The sequence below is a fragment of the Cataglyphis hispanica genome, chromosome 4 (genome assembly GCF_021464435.1).
Source record: "Cataglyphis hispanica isolate Lineage 1 chromosome 4, ULB_Chis1_1.0, whole genome shotgun sequence".
Classification (NCBI taxonomy): Eukaryota; Metazoa; Arthropoda; class Insecta; order Hymenoptera; family Formicidae; genus Cataglyphis; species Cataglyphis hispanica.
This window is the reverse complement of record NC_065957.1, coordinates 5,721,267-5,736,725: the sequence shown is the minus strand read 5'-3', so window position 1 is coordinate 5,736,725 and position 15,459 is coordinate 5,721,267. Positions and strand designations below refer to the sequence as shown.

The window sequence follows — 15,459 nt, the reverse complement described above, 5'->3', positions numbered from 1 at the left end:
TGGAATTTAATATCATAAAATTAACATGTAAGCTATATCGCCAGTGAACTGTGAATTTTAAAATGTCCATCTAGATTTGTGAGCTACGTTTCATCATCAGCCTGATTTTCCTTTTCAGAAGAACGATGACAAAAAAGGACAAAGAGAATTTTCATGTACAATTTTATTATTTACTAAATAAATTTATTAGTTATAACTTCTTTTCTTGAAATGATATCATTATCACTGGAAGGAACGTAGTACCGTAAAATAAGACATTGACGTTTTCAGAACCTTTAAAAAATATTAAATCTCTCATCATTAAATCTCTACTTTTTCATATAATTACTCAAAATTTTATGTATATAAGTAATTATAAAATAAATACAAATGTACAATTTTACTTTACCACGCTAAAAGTTTCGATTGATAAAGTCATGATTTTGCCGGCAGTTATTTTGCAGGGTGACATGGTTCTGCACATAATTAGAAGAAGAATCTTCTTACATTTTTGTGAAGTACAATACCATCTTCCTCTGCAACTGTAACACAAAGCGCAATTCATGTTATTCTGGATATGGTAATTAATGATAAAAACGTTTATAAGTGTAATATCTGTGCTTTATGATAAAAAGACCATTTCAGACGACTTAATATAAAATGAATCGCAATGTGTGTATGTGTATGTATATGTATTACAAGCATGAAAGAATTAATTAAAAATAAATTGTAATATATATCACACAACTCGAAAAAATTCTAACATAGATTCGTATGGAACATCGCTGGAGTTCAATAGAAATTGGCCCTGCCAGAATTGTAAAAAGAGATGAGCGAGTTGCGCAAAATAGACAGATAAAGGTGTTGCAATATTGCCTGCGCTGTTTAAATTCATTATCACCTGGAAGACAAATTTAATTTTTTGAATCAAAAAATTTCTTGACTTTAGTTAGCATTAATTTATTTCAGTGGAAATATATAAACACATATGCAATGCTTCGAAAAAATTCTGTTCGAAATTGCAGATTAAAATATTGTCTTATATTTCCTTTTTATCAACTATAACTGATTGTAATCAAGTTATGGAATTTTTTGAGTTACTGCAAAGAAGAATATTCATACCTGTATACCGCATAAACTGCCACCAAGAATATTCATATTTACGCTTAATAAAAACAAATTTGTAAATATAGACTCAATCAATTTAGCAAATCTGCAAAGTCACGAATCTTAATGTATATATATTTAAAACTAATATAATCAAAAATACCGATTTATAGCGAATATTATTTGCTTAAAAAATTTATTAACAATATAAAAGGAGAGAGAGAGAGAGAGAGAAAGAGAGGTCGCATCATTAACACGTACTCTAATACGCGAAGATGCCTACGCAGGCAGTTCAGTGCCATATTATAATTATCGTCTTTTATTTTTTTTACTTCTAAATGAAAATTAGCGTCATCATTTTTGCCGATGTTTTCCAACATGTTTCTGAAAGCGTTAAAGCGTATAAGCATTGGCGCAAGATACTTTTATCTAAATTTTTTATTATTTTTTTATCACTTTTATATTATCATTGACACCTCATATCCTTACCCGATAATCGAAAACATTCCGCAAGCATGCTGGATTATAGTATAATAAAAGCCATCAACCGCGATCGTGGCGGTAACGTGAGCAAATATAGCTAGACAACAGTGGAACATTATCAAATAAAAATGCTGATCCAATTTCTCGCCGTATTCGACGCGATAAGGTAATTTCGAAGCTCCTGGTATCGATGATTTTATGTTTTCGATATCGTTTTTCAGTAGCATTGTGATGATGAAAGGTCTGATTATGTGGAACAATGCCGGAACAAGTATAATTACTAGAATGTTACATGACACAATATATATTGTATGAAGAGTTCTCTTTGATAAATGTTTAATTTAATTTAATTTTAATATATTTTAAATTAATTATTTTAAAGAAAGTAGATGTGCAATAAAAATTTGAGAACAATAGTAAGATTTTTTTAATGTCTTTTATATTTTTTTCGAGATATTTCTAAACTTAATATTAAAATATTTATATAACAAAAAAATCGTTTCTCTAATCGCAGATATACAAGATGTCTTTCCAAAAATGTAATTTTATTAATTGGCATAATAAGCTATAATTTCTTCATGAATTCTTCCTCATTCTACCACTCTACGTACTCGCGTAAAATTTCGTAAGATACTGTCCGTATTCGGTGTACTGTCGCAAGATTGTCTTCTCGATATCCGTGTTCAGCGATAACCAATCCTCCTCTATCATCTTAAAACAGGCTTTTATCTATAAATATGTGGCTTTTATCTATAAATATACTGGCGCTATTTTTCTCCTTGCATAAAATTGCGTCAAGTGTTTAATTATATGATGTTAATCATATCACTATATTCATGTGCAATCTCGAGTATACCTACTTTTTTATTGTTTATCATCATAAACACTAATTTAGAGCTGAATAATATAGTGATTACCATCGACGGCACGCACTCGAACACATCGTCAATGTCGATCGAACCATTTAGCAAATATAGCACCTATATTTTTTAAATTAGTATCGCAGAATATATCGACAATATTGGAAAGTCAAAAATATATGTAGCTAATTCCTTCCATATGTGAGTGAATTTTAATAAATAAATTCTCTATATGAATAACGAATGTTTTGAGAGAACGCGATATATTAAAGGTGTAATGATACCTGGGGTATAAGGATACTGAAGGAGAACGTAAACATGGTGACGAAATGCAAACACTTAGTGCCAATCGTGTTATATGGCCATATTCCCACCAATGTCATATACATTCTGACTACTGCATAATAGTGAGTTTGCCAAATGCTTCTTTGCGTGGTCATCGTCAGAAATATTAGGCGACAACAATCAACGATTATTTGTGAATTCAATGAAAAGACCACGGACAGTAACAGTTCCTTGTGTTATATGCCTGTTCTTTATGTTATATACACGATGCGTATATGAGACATATGTACTCTCCTGCCATTATAATAATGAATGCCGTAATTATTCTCTTCTATCGTGCTCTCCTCTTTCTCCTCCTTCCCTTCATTACTACACACACAGGTAAAGCCTCGCAACTTTGCTAAGAACTGAACAAACTGAATTTCTAATTAAGTTATAGCGACTATAGCTAAAGATTACATACTTGGACAATTAGATGATGAAACAAAACACGCAGCATTTTCTAATAGTTATTACGAGTTTGTTGCAAGAGATACAGAGTCCTAAGATTAAAATTTTCCATATATCATATATCTTTGATATTTTTAAATTAATTCCAAATTAATAGCAGAAACTGTCACGATAAAGTTATGTGTAACTTTTCAAATTTCATTAACAAGCTACTGGATTGCACAGATGATGTCGATAATCAATTAAAGAAACATCGTCAAAAAAAAGACGTTTTTAGAACCCTCAAAAAATTGCTAATTATTTTCTTAAAAAAATTAATTTATAATAATTTATAATATTGTAGAGATAAAGTTGGAAATATGGGCATAGTTTTACTCATTGTGCCAAAGCGTGGACAGAGCCACGATGTTGCTAGCAATTAATCTATACATATACTATGATATTAGTTTCATTCGTGATAAAGAGATATAGAGTTCTTTCTGAAGTATAATATTCCAATTTTTGATGTACAATTAAGAGAATTAATTAAACAGGATTAATTACGAAATAAATAAATATAAAAGAAAATATATATAAAAATAAATATATATATATATATATATATATATATATATAAAATAACACACAAAAAAAAATTTATTTTATTTATTTGTTTTGCACATGTTATATACATGTATGAAGAACTTGCCATAAAAAAAAAAAAAAATTAATGAAAAACGGAGCGAGAATCAAAGCGCAAGTTATATGCGAGTGATCATTATTTATGGCACAAGTAAATTATGTCAAAATTTAAAATTGTAAAAACAAAAAACAGAACGCTAAACTTTTCAATTTGCCCCGGAGTTTTTAGAGACAATATAGTAATCGCAGTAAGAACATAAATACGCTATTACTTATCTGTATTTCTTTTCGAGTGTCCACATTTTCATAATTTCCTATTTTATTAACTCTCTCCGCAAAGACTTATATATATTTTATTTCTCAATGATATCTACATGAATCAATTTTTAGATGCATTTCTTACAACAAGCGATTGGATAATTCAGCTTTTAAAAACTTAATGATTTTTTTTGTAATAATTGTAAAAGAAATAATAAAATAATAATAATATACAGAATAATACAGAAAAGATAAGAAATGTATGTGAGAACATGAGACAGCCAGCAAAGATTAACAACATACAACATTTCGATAGTCTCCACAATTTATATCTGTCGAATTTTAGTATCATAAACTTAATATGTGAGGTATAGTGTCAACGAACTGCAAATTCTAAAGTATTTATAAATCATGATTTGTGGGCTATATCTCCATCAGACTGATTCATTATCAATAAAACGACAAAAAAGGTCAAAGAGAATTTTCATGCATAATTTTATTATATATATTAATCAACTTTATTAGTAATGACTACTTTTCTTGAGATGATAACATTATCACTGGAAGGAACGCAGAACCGTAAAATAAGATATCGACGTTTTCAGAACCTTTAAAAAATATTAAATCTCTTGCCATAAAACTATTCTACTTTTTTATATAATATAACTCAAAGTGTTATGTATATAAATAATTATAAAATAAATATAAGTGTACAATTTTATTTTACCGCGCTAAAACTTTCGATTGATAAAGTCATGATTTTGCCGGCAGTTATTTTGCAAGGTAACATGGTTCTGCTCATAATTAGAAGAAGAATCTTCTTACATTTTCGCGAAGTACAATACCATCTTCCTCTGCAACTATAGCATAAAGCAAAATTCATATTATTCTGGATATGACAATTTGTGATAAAAATCACAAATGTTTACAAGTGTAATATTTGTGCTTTGTAATAAAAAGATCATTTCAGACACAAAATGAAGTGAAATTGCGGTGTGTGTGTGTGTGTGTTTTACAAAACATGAAAGAATTAATTAAAAATAAATGACAATGTATCACACAACTTGAAGAAATTCTAACATAGATTCATATGGAACATCGCTGAAGCTCAATAGGAATTGGCCCTGCCAAAATTGTAGAAAGAGATGAGCGAGTTGCGCAAAATAAACAGTTAAAGGTGCTGCAATATTGCCTGAATTGTTTAAATTCATTATCACCTGGAAAACAAATTTAGCAAATTTAACTCGAATCGAAAAATTTCTTGACGTAGAATTAATTTATTTCAGTGTAAGTACATACACATATATGCAATGTTTCGAGAAAATTCTGCTCGAAATTGATTAAAATACTGTCTTCTATTTCATTTTTATCAATTATTGATTGTAATTAAGTTATGGAATTTTTTTAGTTGTTGCAAAGAAGAATGTTCATACCTGTATACCGCATAAACTGCCCACAAGCATATACATATTTACGCTTAATAGAAACATATTCGTAAATATGGACTCGATCAATTTAGCAAATCTGCAAAGTCATGAACGTCTTAACAGTATTTACTAGCTAATATAGTTAAAAATACCGATTTATAGCGAATATTATTTGTTTAAAAAAAATGATTAATAGTAGAAAAGAGAGAGAGAGAGAGAGAGAGAGAGAGAGAGAGAGAGAGATCATGCCATTAAACACATACTCTAATACGCGAAGATGCCTACGCAAGCAGTTCAGTGCCATGTTATAATTGTCATCTTTTACTTTTTTTACTTCTAAATGAAAATTGGCGTCATCATTTTTGCCAATGTTCTCCAACATGTGTCTGAAAGTATGTAAAAACATTGGCGCAAAATATTGTTATCTAAATTTTTTATCATTTGTTATCAGTTTTGAGTTATCCTATATCGATATCCTTACCCGATAATCGAAAACATGCCGCAGGCATGCTGGATCGCAGTATAATAGAAACCGTTAACCGCGACCGTGGCGATAAGGTGAGCGAATACAGCTAGACAACAGTGGAGCATTATCAAATAAAAATGCTGATTCAATTTCTCACCGTACTCGACGCGATAGGGTAATTTTGACGCTCCTGGTATCCATGATTTTGTTATGTTCTCGATATCGTTTTTCAATAGCGTCATGATAAAAGGCCTAAGTATGTGGGACAAAGCCGGAACAAGCATGATTACTAAAACGTTACATAAACAATTGTATAAAAGGAGTTTCCTTCGAACAATGTTTTAACTTATTTTAATATTTTTTACATAAGATATTTTAAAGAGGATAGATGTACAATAAAAATTTGAAAACAATGAAAAGATCTGAATGTCTTTCATATTTTTTTTTTTTTTCGAGATTTTTCTAAGCTCAATACTGAAATATTTATATATAATAATGAAAAGAATCATTTCTCCGCAGATACACAAAGGCATCTTTCCAAAAATGTAATTTTTGGAACCTTATCAAGCTGCATAAACTATAAACTATATACGTACTCGCGTAAAATTTCGTTAGATATTGTCCATATTCAGTGTACTGTCGCAAGATAGCCTTCTCGGTATCTGTGTTCAGCGACAACCAATCTTCCTCTATCCTTTTAAAACAAGCTTTTATCTATAAACATACACTCGTCCTATTTTTCTCCATATAAAACTGCGTCAAGTGTTTAATTACGTGACATTAATCGTACCATTGTATTTATGTGCAATCTTGATATACCTACTTTCTTATCGTTTATCATCATAAGCACTAACTTAAAGCTCAATAATATAGTGATTGCCATCGACGCCACGCACTCGAATATATCGTCAATGCCGATTGAACCGTTTAGCAGATATAGCACCTACGTTTAAATCAATATCGCGGAATATATCGATAAAATTGGAAAATGAAAAAAATGTGTAGCTAATTCGTTCCGTACGTGAGTTGATTTTAATAAATTCTCTGCACGAGTAACAAATACTTGAGAGAACGCGACATATTAAAAAAAAATGCAATGATACCTGGGGTATAAGGATACTGAAGGAGAATGTAAACGTTGTCACGAAACGCAAACATTTAGTGCCGATCGTGTGATATGGCCATATTCCCACTAATGTCATATACAATCTGAGTATCGCATAACAGTGAGTTTCCCAAATGCTTCTTCTTTGCGTGGTCATCATCAGAAATATGAGAGAAATAATCAACGCTTAGATGAAATGTGCGAATTTAGTGAAATGTCCGTGGACATAAACAATTCTTTGTGTCGCGACGCAACATTGTATATAAGACGCACATGCCCTCCTGCCATAATAATGAACGCCGTAATTATTCTCCTTTAGCGTGCCCTTCTCTCTTTCTCCTCCTCCTCCTCCTCGTTACTACACACACACACACACACAGGTAAAGCCTCGCAACTTTGCTAAGAACTGAACAACCTGAATTTCTAATTAAGTTATAGCGACTATACCTAAAGATTACGTACTTGGACAATTAGATGGTGAAACAAAACACGCAGCATTTTCTAATAGTTATTACGAGTTTGTTGTGAAACATACAAGTTCTAAGATTAAAATTTTCCATATATCATATATCTTCGATATTTTTAAATTAATTCCAAATTAATAGCAGAAACTGTCACGACAAAGTTATGTGTAACTTAAAAATTTTATTAACAAGCTGCTAGATTGTACAGATGATGTCAATATAATTAATTGAAGGAGCGCAGCATCGTTAAATAGGACATCGACGTTTTTAGAACCTTCAAGAAATTGCTAATTATCTTTTTTAAAAAAAATTAATTTATGATAAGATATTTTAGAGAGAAGGTTTTGCTCACCGTGCCAAAGCTTTCAATGGATAGAGCCACGATTTTGCCAGCAGTTATTTTACACGGTAACAGGCTTCTATTCATTATTAAGAAAAGAAGCTTTTGGCATCTTCTTGAAGTGTAATACCAATTTGACCTGCAACTGCAATTCGGGAAAAAGAAAAACAAGAAAAAAAATAAAAATGAGAAATATTTAGCTTCGCAGTTATCGCATCAGTTTGTGACTAAAAAAATAAAAACAGTGTTTTAATTATCGTAAGTATAAGTAAAGAAATATAGCGGTACAAAAGAATTATATGATTTTGTCGTAATATGTTCTAACGATAATTTTATAGATAGATTTAATGATATATATGTGTGTGTAATGATATACGCTAAAGTGGGAGAGAAAGCGTATTCTTACATTGACTGGTAAGGAACGATACTGTAATCTAACAGAAATTGTGCCGGCCAGAATTGTAGGAAGAGATGAATGAGTTGAGCGATATAGATAGCGAGGGGACCTACGATATCCTTCGCATCGTTTAAATTCAGGATCACCTAAAATATACATATGTACTTGTTGAATTTCTATTTTTCCTTCAAAGATTTGAGATCAGTGAATCAGTGTTGTCGGATTACTTATTGCAAATTTAATTTTTGTCAAGTATTTTATGACACTACTCAAAAAAAAAAAAAGAAATAAATAAATAAATAAATAAATAAATAGGGATCACTTTTTACATTCTAAAAATTGAGCTACTTTCAAACCGCTCAACGAAAAATCGTAGATAAAAAATTAAAAAATCATTTTGAAGGTTGAAGTTTCAACTTTAACACGCTATCAGTGGTTTTTTTTTTAAATTTTTTTGACTGACAATGAGTTACACGATTTTGAAACTAAACCTGTATTTTCTAAAAATAAGAAAAAATCAAAAGAATTTTGCTTACGATAATTTTTCGTCGAATTTCAGCCGTTTTAAAATAGCGCAATTTTTTAGAGTATGAAAAATGTTTATGCCTATTTTCTTTTTTTTTAGTATTTACAGAAACTTTCTCGTTGAATGATTTTATCACAAAGGAATTTACAGAGGAATTAATATACATGTATATATGTATACCTGTATACCGATCATACTGCCTCCAATCATGTTCAGACAAATGCTGACGAGAAATATGTTGGAAAACGTCGACTCGATTAGCTCCGCAAATCTACGAAAACACGAAACGTGATCGCGATTAAAAAAGTAATATGAAAAAAATGATTACGTATGATAAACTTTTGCGTCCAAAAACATTAAGATGAAAAAATTTATTAAGATTAACGTAACTGTATCACGTGCAGATGCTTGCGTAAACAGTCCAGAGCTTTGCTGTAATTGCCATCTATAATCTTGTTGGGTTTCAGATCAAAATTGCCATCGCCATCCTTGCCGATACGTTCGAGTGTGTTTCTGGAAACCGCTCAAATGATAAAACAAAGCTCCTCCTGACGAGATGAAAATCAGCCACAGACTATTCGAACTGACTCGAAATTTGACGAAAGACGTATTACGGAAACTCACATACGGGTATATCTCAATTCTCAATTATATCTCAATTTATAATCGTTATTCTTGGATGATGAATTTAAGCTCTTACCCGACAATCGCAAACATCCCGCACGCATGGAGAATTAGAACAATGTAAAAGGTGTCGACCGCGATTGTGATACTCATATGAGCAAATACGGCTAGATAACAGTGTATTGCCATCGGGTACAGATACCGGTCGAATCTTTTGCCGTATTCTACGCGAAATGGAAGCTTCGACTCCGCCGCCAGCGAAGTTATTGTCGCATCTGACGTGTCCTCTATCAGTATCACGACGAGCGATTTAAATATAAGAAGAATTCCCACGAATTGCATAAAGACTGAAAGAATAAAAATCAATCTGTGTTACATCATGCATCGCAAAAAAAATTCTCCACCAAAATTTTCACTCTTTTCGAAGACGTACCTCCGTATGTCAACGTGATATACTGTCCGTGAGCACTGTGTCGCTGTAGAATATCTCTTTCCGTGTCTGCATTTAACGTGGACCAATCATTCTCTATTGTCTTAAGACAAGTCTTCAACTAGAAATATAAGCGCACATGTTCCGCGGCGGCATCGACCAAGATTAAGAGCTTAACATTTATTGTACATCGATCGCATTGTGCGAAATTCATCAATTATCAATTATCATAGCATACTTTTTTGTTGTTTATCATCAAACTTCCTAATTTGAAGCTAAATATTATGGTGATCCATATCGACGGAGTACACGCGAACACATCGTCAAGATTCCTCGCGGTGATTAGCAGATATAATAGCTACGTCAAAATTAATATATATATATATATATATATATATATATATATATATATATATTGTAGAATATACGAAAAGAGAACGATGAGTAATTATCATTTTCTTGTAAGCAAATCGATAATTGCAAATACCTGGGGTACAAGGATGGTGATGGAGAATGTAAACATCGGTGCAAAAAACAAGCATCTGTCGCGAAACGCATGATAGGGCCATATCCCTGTCAAGCTCATGTATACTCTGGGAATCATATAACAGCGACTTTGCCAAATATCCTTTCGCTCGGCCATCTTCAGGAATAACTAAGATTACGATCTATCAACGATTCCTTATGAATACCACTCGGCAAGACGTTATTATCAATTCCTTGTGTGTCGCAGGTGTATTTGCGAGGCCGCGCGTTACACAGTAGTTACACGTCATTATAGAATTATACGCAATTATTTCCCCGCTAACCTGTTTCATCTCCCCTCCTTGCCATTTCAATCTTTTGATCGTGGCTTTGCCAAGTAACTAATTCTTTCTCGCTATTTACAGTCAGAATTTACAGAAATATTGTTCGTGTTGAACAAATTGAATTTTCAAATGGCAAAGCAATGAAAATTTCTTTAGAATGAAAAAAATTAACCGTCCCGATAGATGCGACGATAACATTTTTCGATTACAGTAAAAGGTAGAAAATTTTTAGTTGGCCTAAAACTTTTTTCATCCTATATTTTCGATACACGTTTAGACAATTAAAACAATCTAAATCTATCGCCGCGTGTGTAAAATTATTATAATATGCATCGCATGTGAATAAATGTGACTCTTAATTGAAATTTTTTCAGCAGATTCTTCCCCGCATTTCAATTGTTAATGGAAGGAACGCAGCATCGTGAAATATGACATCGATGTTTTCAGAACCTTTCGAGAAATAGAATCATTCCATCATCATCATCAATCTTAAATATTTTACAAATGCAAAGTAAGATTTAAAAAAATAACAATACTCTGACTTACTACGCTAAAGCTTTCGATGGATAAAGTCACCACTTTGCCAGCAGTTATTCTGCATGGTACTACCGTTCTGCTCATGATCAAAAGTAGGAGTTTTCTACATCTGTTCGAGGTGTAATACCAATTCGCCTTACAACTGTAACACGAAAGACACGATTAGTATGCAGATAATAAATGAAGAATTTCGTTCGCATTTATTATATCTACTATTTTATTATCGAACGATAGCGTTCCGAAAAGTGAAAAACAAATGCCTTTGATTCAATTTAAAAAAAAGCTTGATGTCTTACATTGATTCATACGGAAGAACACTGTAATCGAGTAAAAATTGAGCCTGCCAAAATTGTAGAAACAGATGAATGAGTTGAGCGATATAAATCGCGAGAGGTGCTATTATATCTTTTGCATCATTTAAATTTATCAATACCTAAAAAAAATTATTTTTTATTTTTATTATGTCACGTCAATAACTTCAAGGATAAATATCTACGAATTGAATTAAAAAATTTTTTCCTCTTGGCGCTGAAACAATTTTCATTTTGTGCTGAAACAATTTAGAGAATTTGCGATACACACCTGTATACCGCATATACTGCCCCCAATCATATTTAAACTAACGCTGACCAAAAATATATTCACAAATGTAGACTCGATCAATTCCGCAAATCTGCTAAATCGCAAAATTTAATGTGGTTAAAAGGAATATGAAAAAATCACAATTGTATATATAATTTTGTTAAAGAACATTAACACGTACTCTATGACGTGCAGATGCTTGCGCAAACAGCTCAGAACCTTGCTATAATTAATGTCCTTGATCTTATTGGGCTTTAGATCAAAATTGTCACTGCTATTTTTGCCAATGCGTTCCAACGAATGTCTAGAAATCACTAAAATAATAATACTCTTGGAAACTTTTATATTTTCAGATTTCGGATAGTTTTATAAAATTATTGATATCATGAAGATTGCCATGTCAAGAGGATAAAAAACATTGATAAAAAATAATGTACAATAATTTATTTCCAGTAATAATAATAATTAGTTATACGTGAGTTTTGTTTGAATTATCTTAATTCGTGAAACATTATTCTCGATTATTCGTGATTATCTTACCCGACAACCGAAAACATCCCGCATGCATGCTGGATCAAGGTAAAATACAGGGTATCAGTCGCGACTGTAGCGGTCACGTGAGAGAATACGGTTAAATAATTATGGACCAATATCAGATAGAAATATTGATCTATCTTGTGACCGTATTCCACGCGAAATGGTAATTTTTTCGTTACCGCTAGTTTGGTCGAGTTTGAGGTATCATCTATCAGTATCAATACGATCGACTTGAGTATGTAGAGAAATCCTGTCAGCTGCATAAACACTAAAAATATGCGTTAGACAGAGAGATCTGCTCGAAAAGATTCGGTCAATTTACGAGAAAAAGTTTCGATTCTTTTCAATTTGTCGCCAAAAATTTTTCACCAAAATTTTCATTTTTTTACAACGTACTTGCATAAAATATCGTCAGACATCGACCGTATGCAGCCTGTTGTTGCAGAATAGCCTTCTCGTCATCCGTACTTAATGACAACCAATCGTCTTCTATTGTCTTGAGACATATTTTTACCTATAAACATATATTCTCGTATAAAACAAGGATATTCTTCACGATATCGATGTTATTTATTACCGGAATAAATAAATATGAAAGGTTTAATTATATTAATAATAAGACGTTAATCGCGATTAATGGAATTGTTTCCTACTCCTTTTGTTACCTACTTTCTTACTGTTTGCCATCAAGCTCGCTAATTTAAAACTAAATATTATCGTGATCAACATTGTTGGAACACATTCGAAGAGATCATCGATATCCGTCATGGCAATGTGCACATATAGTAGCTGTATAAAATATTGCGATATCAATATGTGTTACATAATATTAATAGTAATGTGATGATCTAAGTATATTTTTGGAAATTGAAAGCTGAGCTTTGATACATTTGGAAAAAATATGTGCAATATAAAAATATATATGCCGCAAGAAAAAAAATATAAATATTTTATATAAAAATGCTGATAAGAAACTAATTGAGCTGATTATTTTAGATGCTTTTATAAGATAGCAAATTTCTACATAAAAATATATAAAAATACACATAACACAATACATATAGTATATACATTTTTATACCCAAGCAAAACCTGTTTTAAAACAAGCAGGTTTGCTTAATAATATAATATAAAAAATATTATATATCATTTATATGTTTAATTTTATACCTGGGGTATGAAAATAACAAAACAGATTGTAAATGTCGGCACAAAATGCAGATATCTATTACCAATCGAATGATATGGCCATAATCCTGCTAAGGTCATATAAAATCTAGGAATCGTGTAATATCGACTTTGTAAAATATCCCTTCCTTCAGTCATTTTCAGAAAGAAACTAAGAACGCAAACTATCAAACGATATCTTATGAATGTTGGCTACAAACAATAAGCGACGCTGGGGACATTATTAACAATTCCTTATGCACGGCTGTACTTGTGTCATTATAGCATAAGTGCGTTTATTTATGCACACTGCAACTCTCTTTATCGCTGCTTTCATCGTAATACTTTATTAGATAATCGACTCTTTCACAGTACGCAATAATAGCATATTCCGTTGCTCGAATCATTTGTAAATTTATTCGTACCATATGTGCAGTGAAAGACAATATCTACTTCGTATCCGTGAAATATAAGGAAGCAATATATCGTAAATAAAAGAAATAACATATATATTGTTACATAGAAAATGTGTCATTAATATGAAATAGTGTGATACTGTTGGATAAAAAATACATTTTTTTTTTCGATGAGATTCATGTGTAATACAAATATTATATTGTACAAGAGTTCAAAATTTATTGCAAATTTAAAAATGAGTACTTAATTTTATAAATTGTTAACACTTAGAGAGGTCATAAGATGATAAGAAATAGATAAAGGTAAGAAATATAAATGGATAAAAATCAAATACAGATATCTTTTCTTCAATTTAATTATGCGGTATTTTTACTTTCGATAATATTTTTTAATAATATTGTAAGTACAGTTACAAAATAGTAAAACAGTTACATAATAATTAATAATTTTTATCGTAGATATATAAATATAGATATAATAAGTGTATCAAGTGCAGCGTATATCTATCAAAAAAATATCGTCTTTTAGTTGTGCGTTTGCAAAGAATCAATTTATTAATTGTAATTGCAATATTTCAATTATCTCTCTGTTTTAAATATATTTTCAAGATAAAAATATATATTTACATTACATATTTACATACAACAATTTTTTTTGAAAATATAAGAAATTTGTTAAAATAAAGATGTATAAAAATTTAGAAAACCTCGATTATTTTGTCTAATATACTTGTAATCCTTAAAGTTTCGCTAAAAATTCTATTTTAAATTTACAAAAACAATATATTTCGCTGTTATAGTTATAATGTATAATATCTGTTACATCTATTATATGTATTATATGTATTATATGAATTATATATACAAGCAACATTATACAAAATTTAATTAATTTACATTTCTTTTCTCTTTCTCTTCTTTCGACGAAAAGAAAAAGTTAAACAAACTTCCATATTTTTATTTTTAATTATTTGAACATTTAATTTGAGAAGCAGTTGTCACAATTAAAAGCGTAAAAAACGTGATTATTACAGATGCATCGCATATATAAAAAACGACAATTTTTTAAGTATTTATGATTTTGATATAATGTGCCTATACATAAAGAAATTATACTAATTTTAATTTTAATTAGAAATCGTGTACAAGAATTAGTGGCTGGAGAAAATGGTTCGTATAATATCACAGGAGACAGACTTTTGCTTGAATGCTCACAATCAAATTTATTGCGTGTCATTTAAAACTTACATTTGTATTACAAACTCGATTACACATCTCTCTTTTTCCAGATAATGCAGAGGATATTTTATTTGATGATGTTGGTATTTTTCTGATTTTTCGATAAGTATATCCTTATGTATCAAAGATTCCATTTCATTGCAAGTATCTCTTTGATGATTAATGTCCTACAATGAATTTTCATGTAATAAATACAAACAATCAAATAATATAATTATTAATTTATTCAATGTTTATGTAGTTAGGCACTGATATAATAATATATTCAATGTACATATATATATATATATATATATATATATATATATATATATATACAGGGTATCCAAAAATTCGCGCAACACCCTTAA

General features: G+C 30.6%; 4 protein-coding genes across 4 annotated transcripts; all 4 read right to left on the bottom strand.

Annotated features, from left to right (window-relative positions):
* Positions 1-89: 89 nt before the first annotated feature.
* On the bottom strand, positions 90-2,893 carry LOC126848596 (odorant receptor 13a-like). The gene is made up of 9 exons (XM_050589589.1): positions 2,714-2,893; positions 2,430-2,549; positions 2,181-2,298; positions 1,576-1,849; positions 1,348-1,470; positions 1,102-1,192; positions 744-880; positions 389-521; positions 90-273 (listed from the first exon to the last, which is right to left on the bottom strand). The coding sequence occupies exons 1-9, from the start codon at positions 2,867-2,869 to the stop codon at positions 223-225; spliced, it is 1,203 nt and encodes a 400-aa protein (XP_050445546.1). The 5' UTR covers positions 2,870-2,893; the 3' UTR covers positions 90-222.
* Positions 2,894-4,588: 1,695 nt separating this feature from the next.
* On the bottom strand, positions 4,589-7,645 carry LOC126848568 (odorant receptor 13a-like). Its single transcript, XM_050589550.1, has 9 exons — positions 7,040-7,645; positions 6,760-6,879; positions 6,533-6,650; positions 5,952-6,225; positions 5,734-5,856; positions 5,477-5,567; positions 5,124-5,260; positions 4,771-4,903; positions 4,589-4,651 (listed from the first exon to the last, which is right to left on the bottom strand). The coding sequence occupies exons 1-9, from the start codon at positions 7,199-7,201 to the stop codon at positions 4,601-4,603; spliced, it is 1,209 nt and encodes a 402-aa protein (XP_050445507.1). The 5' UTR covers positions 7,202-7,645; the 3' UTR covers positions 4,589-4,600.
* A 61-nt stretch (positions 7,646-7,706) lies between these two features.
* On the bottom strand, positions 7,707-10,639 carry LOC126848597 (odorant receptor 13a-like). Its single transcript, XM_050589590.1, has 9 exons — positions 10,310-10,639; positions 10,061-10,180; positions 9,826-9,943; positions 9,469-9,739; positions 9,159-9,281; positions 8,949-9,039; positions 8,252-8,388; positions 7,858-7,990; positions 7,707-7,779 (listed from the first exon to the last, which is right to left on the bottom strand). Exons 1-9 carry the CDS (start codon positions 10,463-10,465, stop codon positions 7,729-7,731), a joined length of 1,200 nt encoding a protein of 399 aa, XP_050445547.1. The 5' UTR covers positions 10,466-10,639; the 3' UTR covers positions 7,707-7,728.
* Positions 10,640-10,646: 7 nt separating this feature from the next.
* On the bottom strand, positions 10,647-13,613 carry LOC126848599 (odorant receptor 13a-like). The gene is made up of 9 exons (XM_050589592.1): positions 13,458-13,613; positions 12,957-13,076; positions 12,684-12,801; positions 12,291-12,555; positions 11,932-12,054; positions 11,751-11,841; positions 11,465-11,601; positions 11,178-11,310; positions 10,647-11,081 (listed from the first exon to the last, which is right to left on the bottom strand). Exons 1-9 carry the CDS (start codon positions 13,611-13,613, stop codon positions 11,031-11,033), a joined length of 1,194 nt encoding a protein of 397 aa, XP_050445549.1. The 3' UTR covers positions 10,647-11,030.
* Positions 13,614-15,459: the final 1,846 nt, after the last annotated feature.

Bases quoted from the DNA above. Each gene is read 5' to 3' on its own strand.
- LOC126848599 (XM_050589592.1), bottom strand. From the start codon at position 13,613: ATGACTGAAGGAAGGGATATTTTACAAAGTCGATATTACACGATTCCT. The intron at 11,311-11,464 runs GTAAGACATCAA...TTCGTGTTACAG, and splicing joins GTTCTTCCGTATGAATCAAT to TTGTAAGGCGAATTGGTATT. The intron at 11,082-11,177 runs GTAAGTCAGAGT...ATTTCTCGAAAG, and splicing joins CCATCGAAAGCTTTAGCGTA to GTTCTGAAAACATCGATGTC.
- LOC126848597 (XM_050589590.1), bottom strand. From the start codon at position 10,465: ATGGCCGAGCGAAAGGATATTTGGCAAAGTCGCTGTTATATGATTCCC. The intron at 10,181-10,309 runs GTATTTGCAATT...ATTTTGACGTAG, and splicing joins TCACCATCCTTGTACCCCAG to CTATTATATCTGCTAATCAC. The intron at 9,040-9,158 runs GTTACGTTAATC...GTGTTTTCGTAG, and splicing joins AAGCATCTGCACGTGATACA to ATTTGCGGAGCTAATCGAGT.
- LOC126848568 (XM_050589550.1), bottom strand. From the start codon at position 7,201: ATGATGACCACGCAAAGAAGAAGCATTTGGGAAACTCACTGTTATGCG. The intron at 6,880-7,039 runs GTATCATTGCAT...ATTTAAACGTAG, and splicing joins TCAGTATCCTTATACCCCAG to GTGCTATATCTGCTAAACGG. The intron at 5,568-5,733 runs GTATGTGTTTAA...ATGACTTTGCAG, and splicing joins AGGCATCTTCGCGTATTAGA to ATTTGCTAAATTGATCGAGT.
- LOC126848596 (XM_050589589.1), bottom strand. From the start codon at position 2,869: ATGACCACGCAAAGAAGCATTTGGCAAACTCACTATTATGCAGTAGTC. The intron at 1,850-2,180 runs GTACGTAGAGTG...GTAACATTCTAG, and splicing joins TCTTACGAAATTTTACGCGA to TAATTATACTTGTTCCGGCA. The intron at 274-388 runs GTAAAGTAAAAT...TATTTTTTAAAG, and splicing joins CAATCGAAACTTTTAGCGTG to GTTCTGAAAACGTCAATGTC.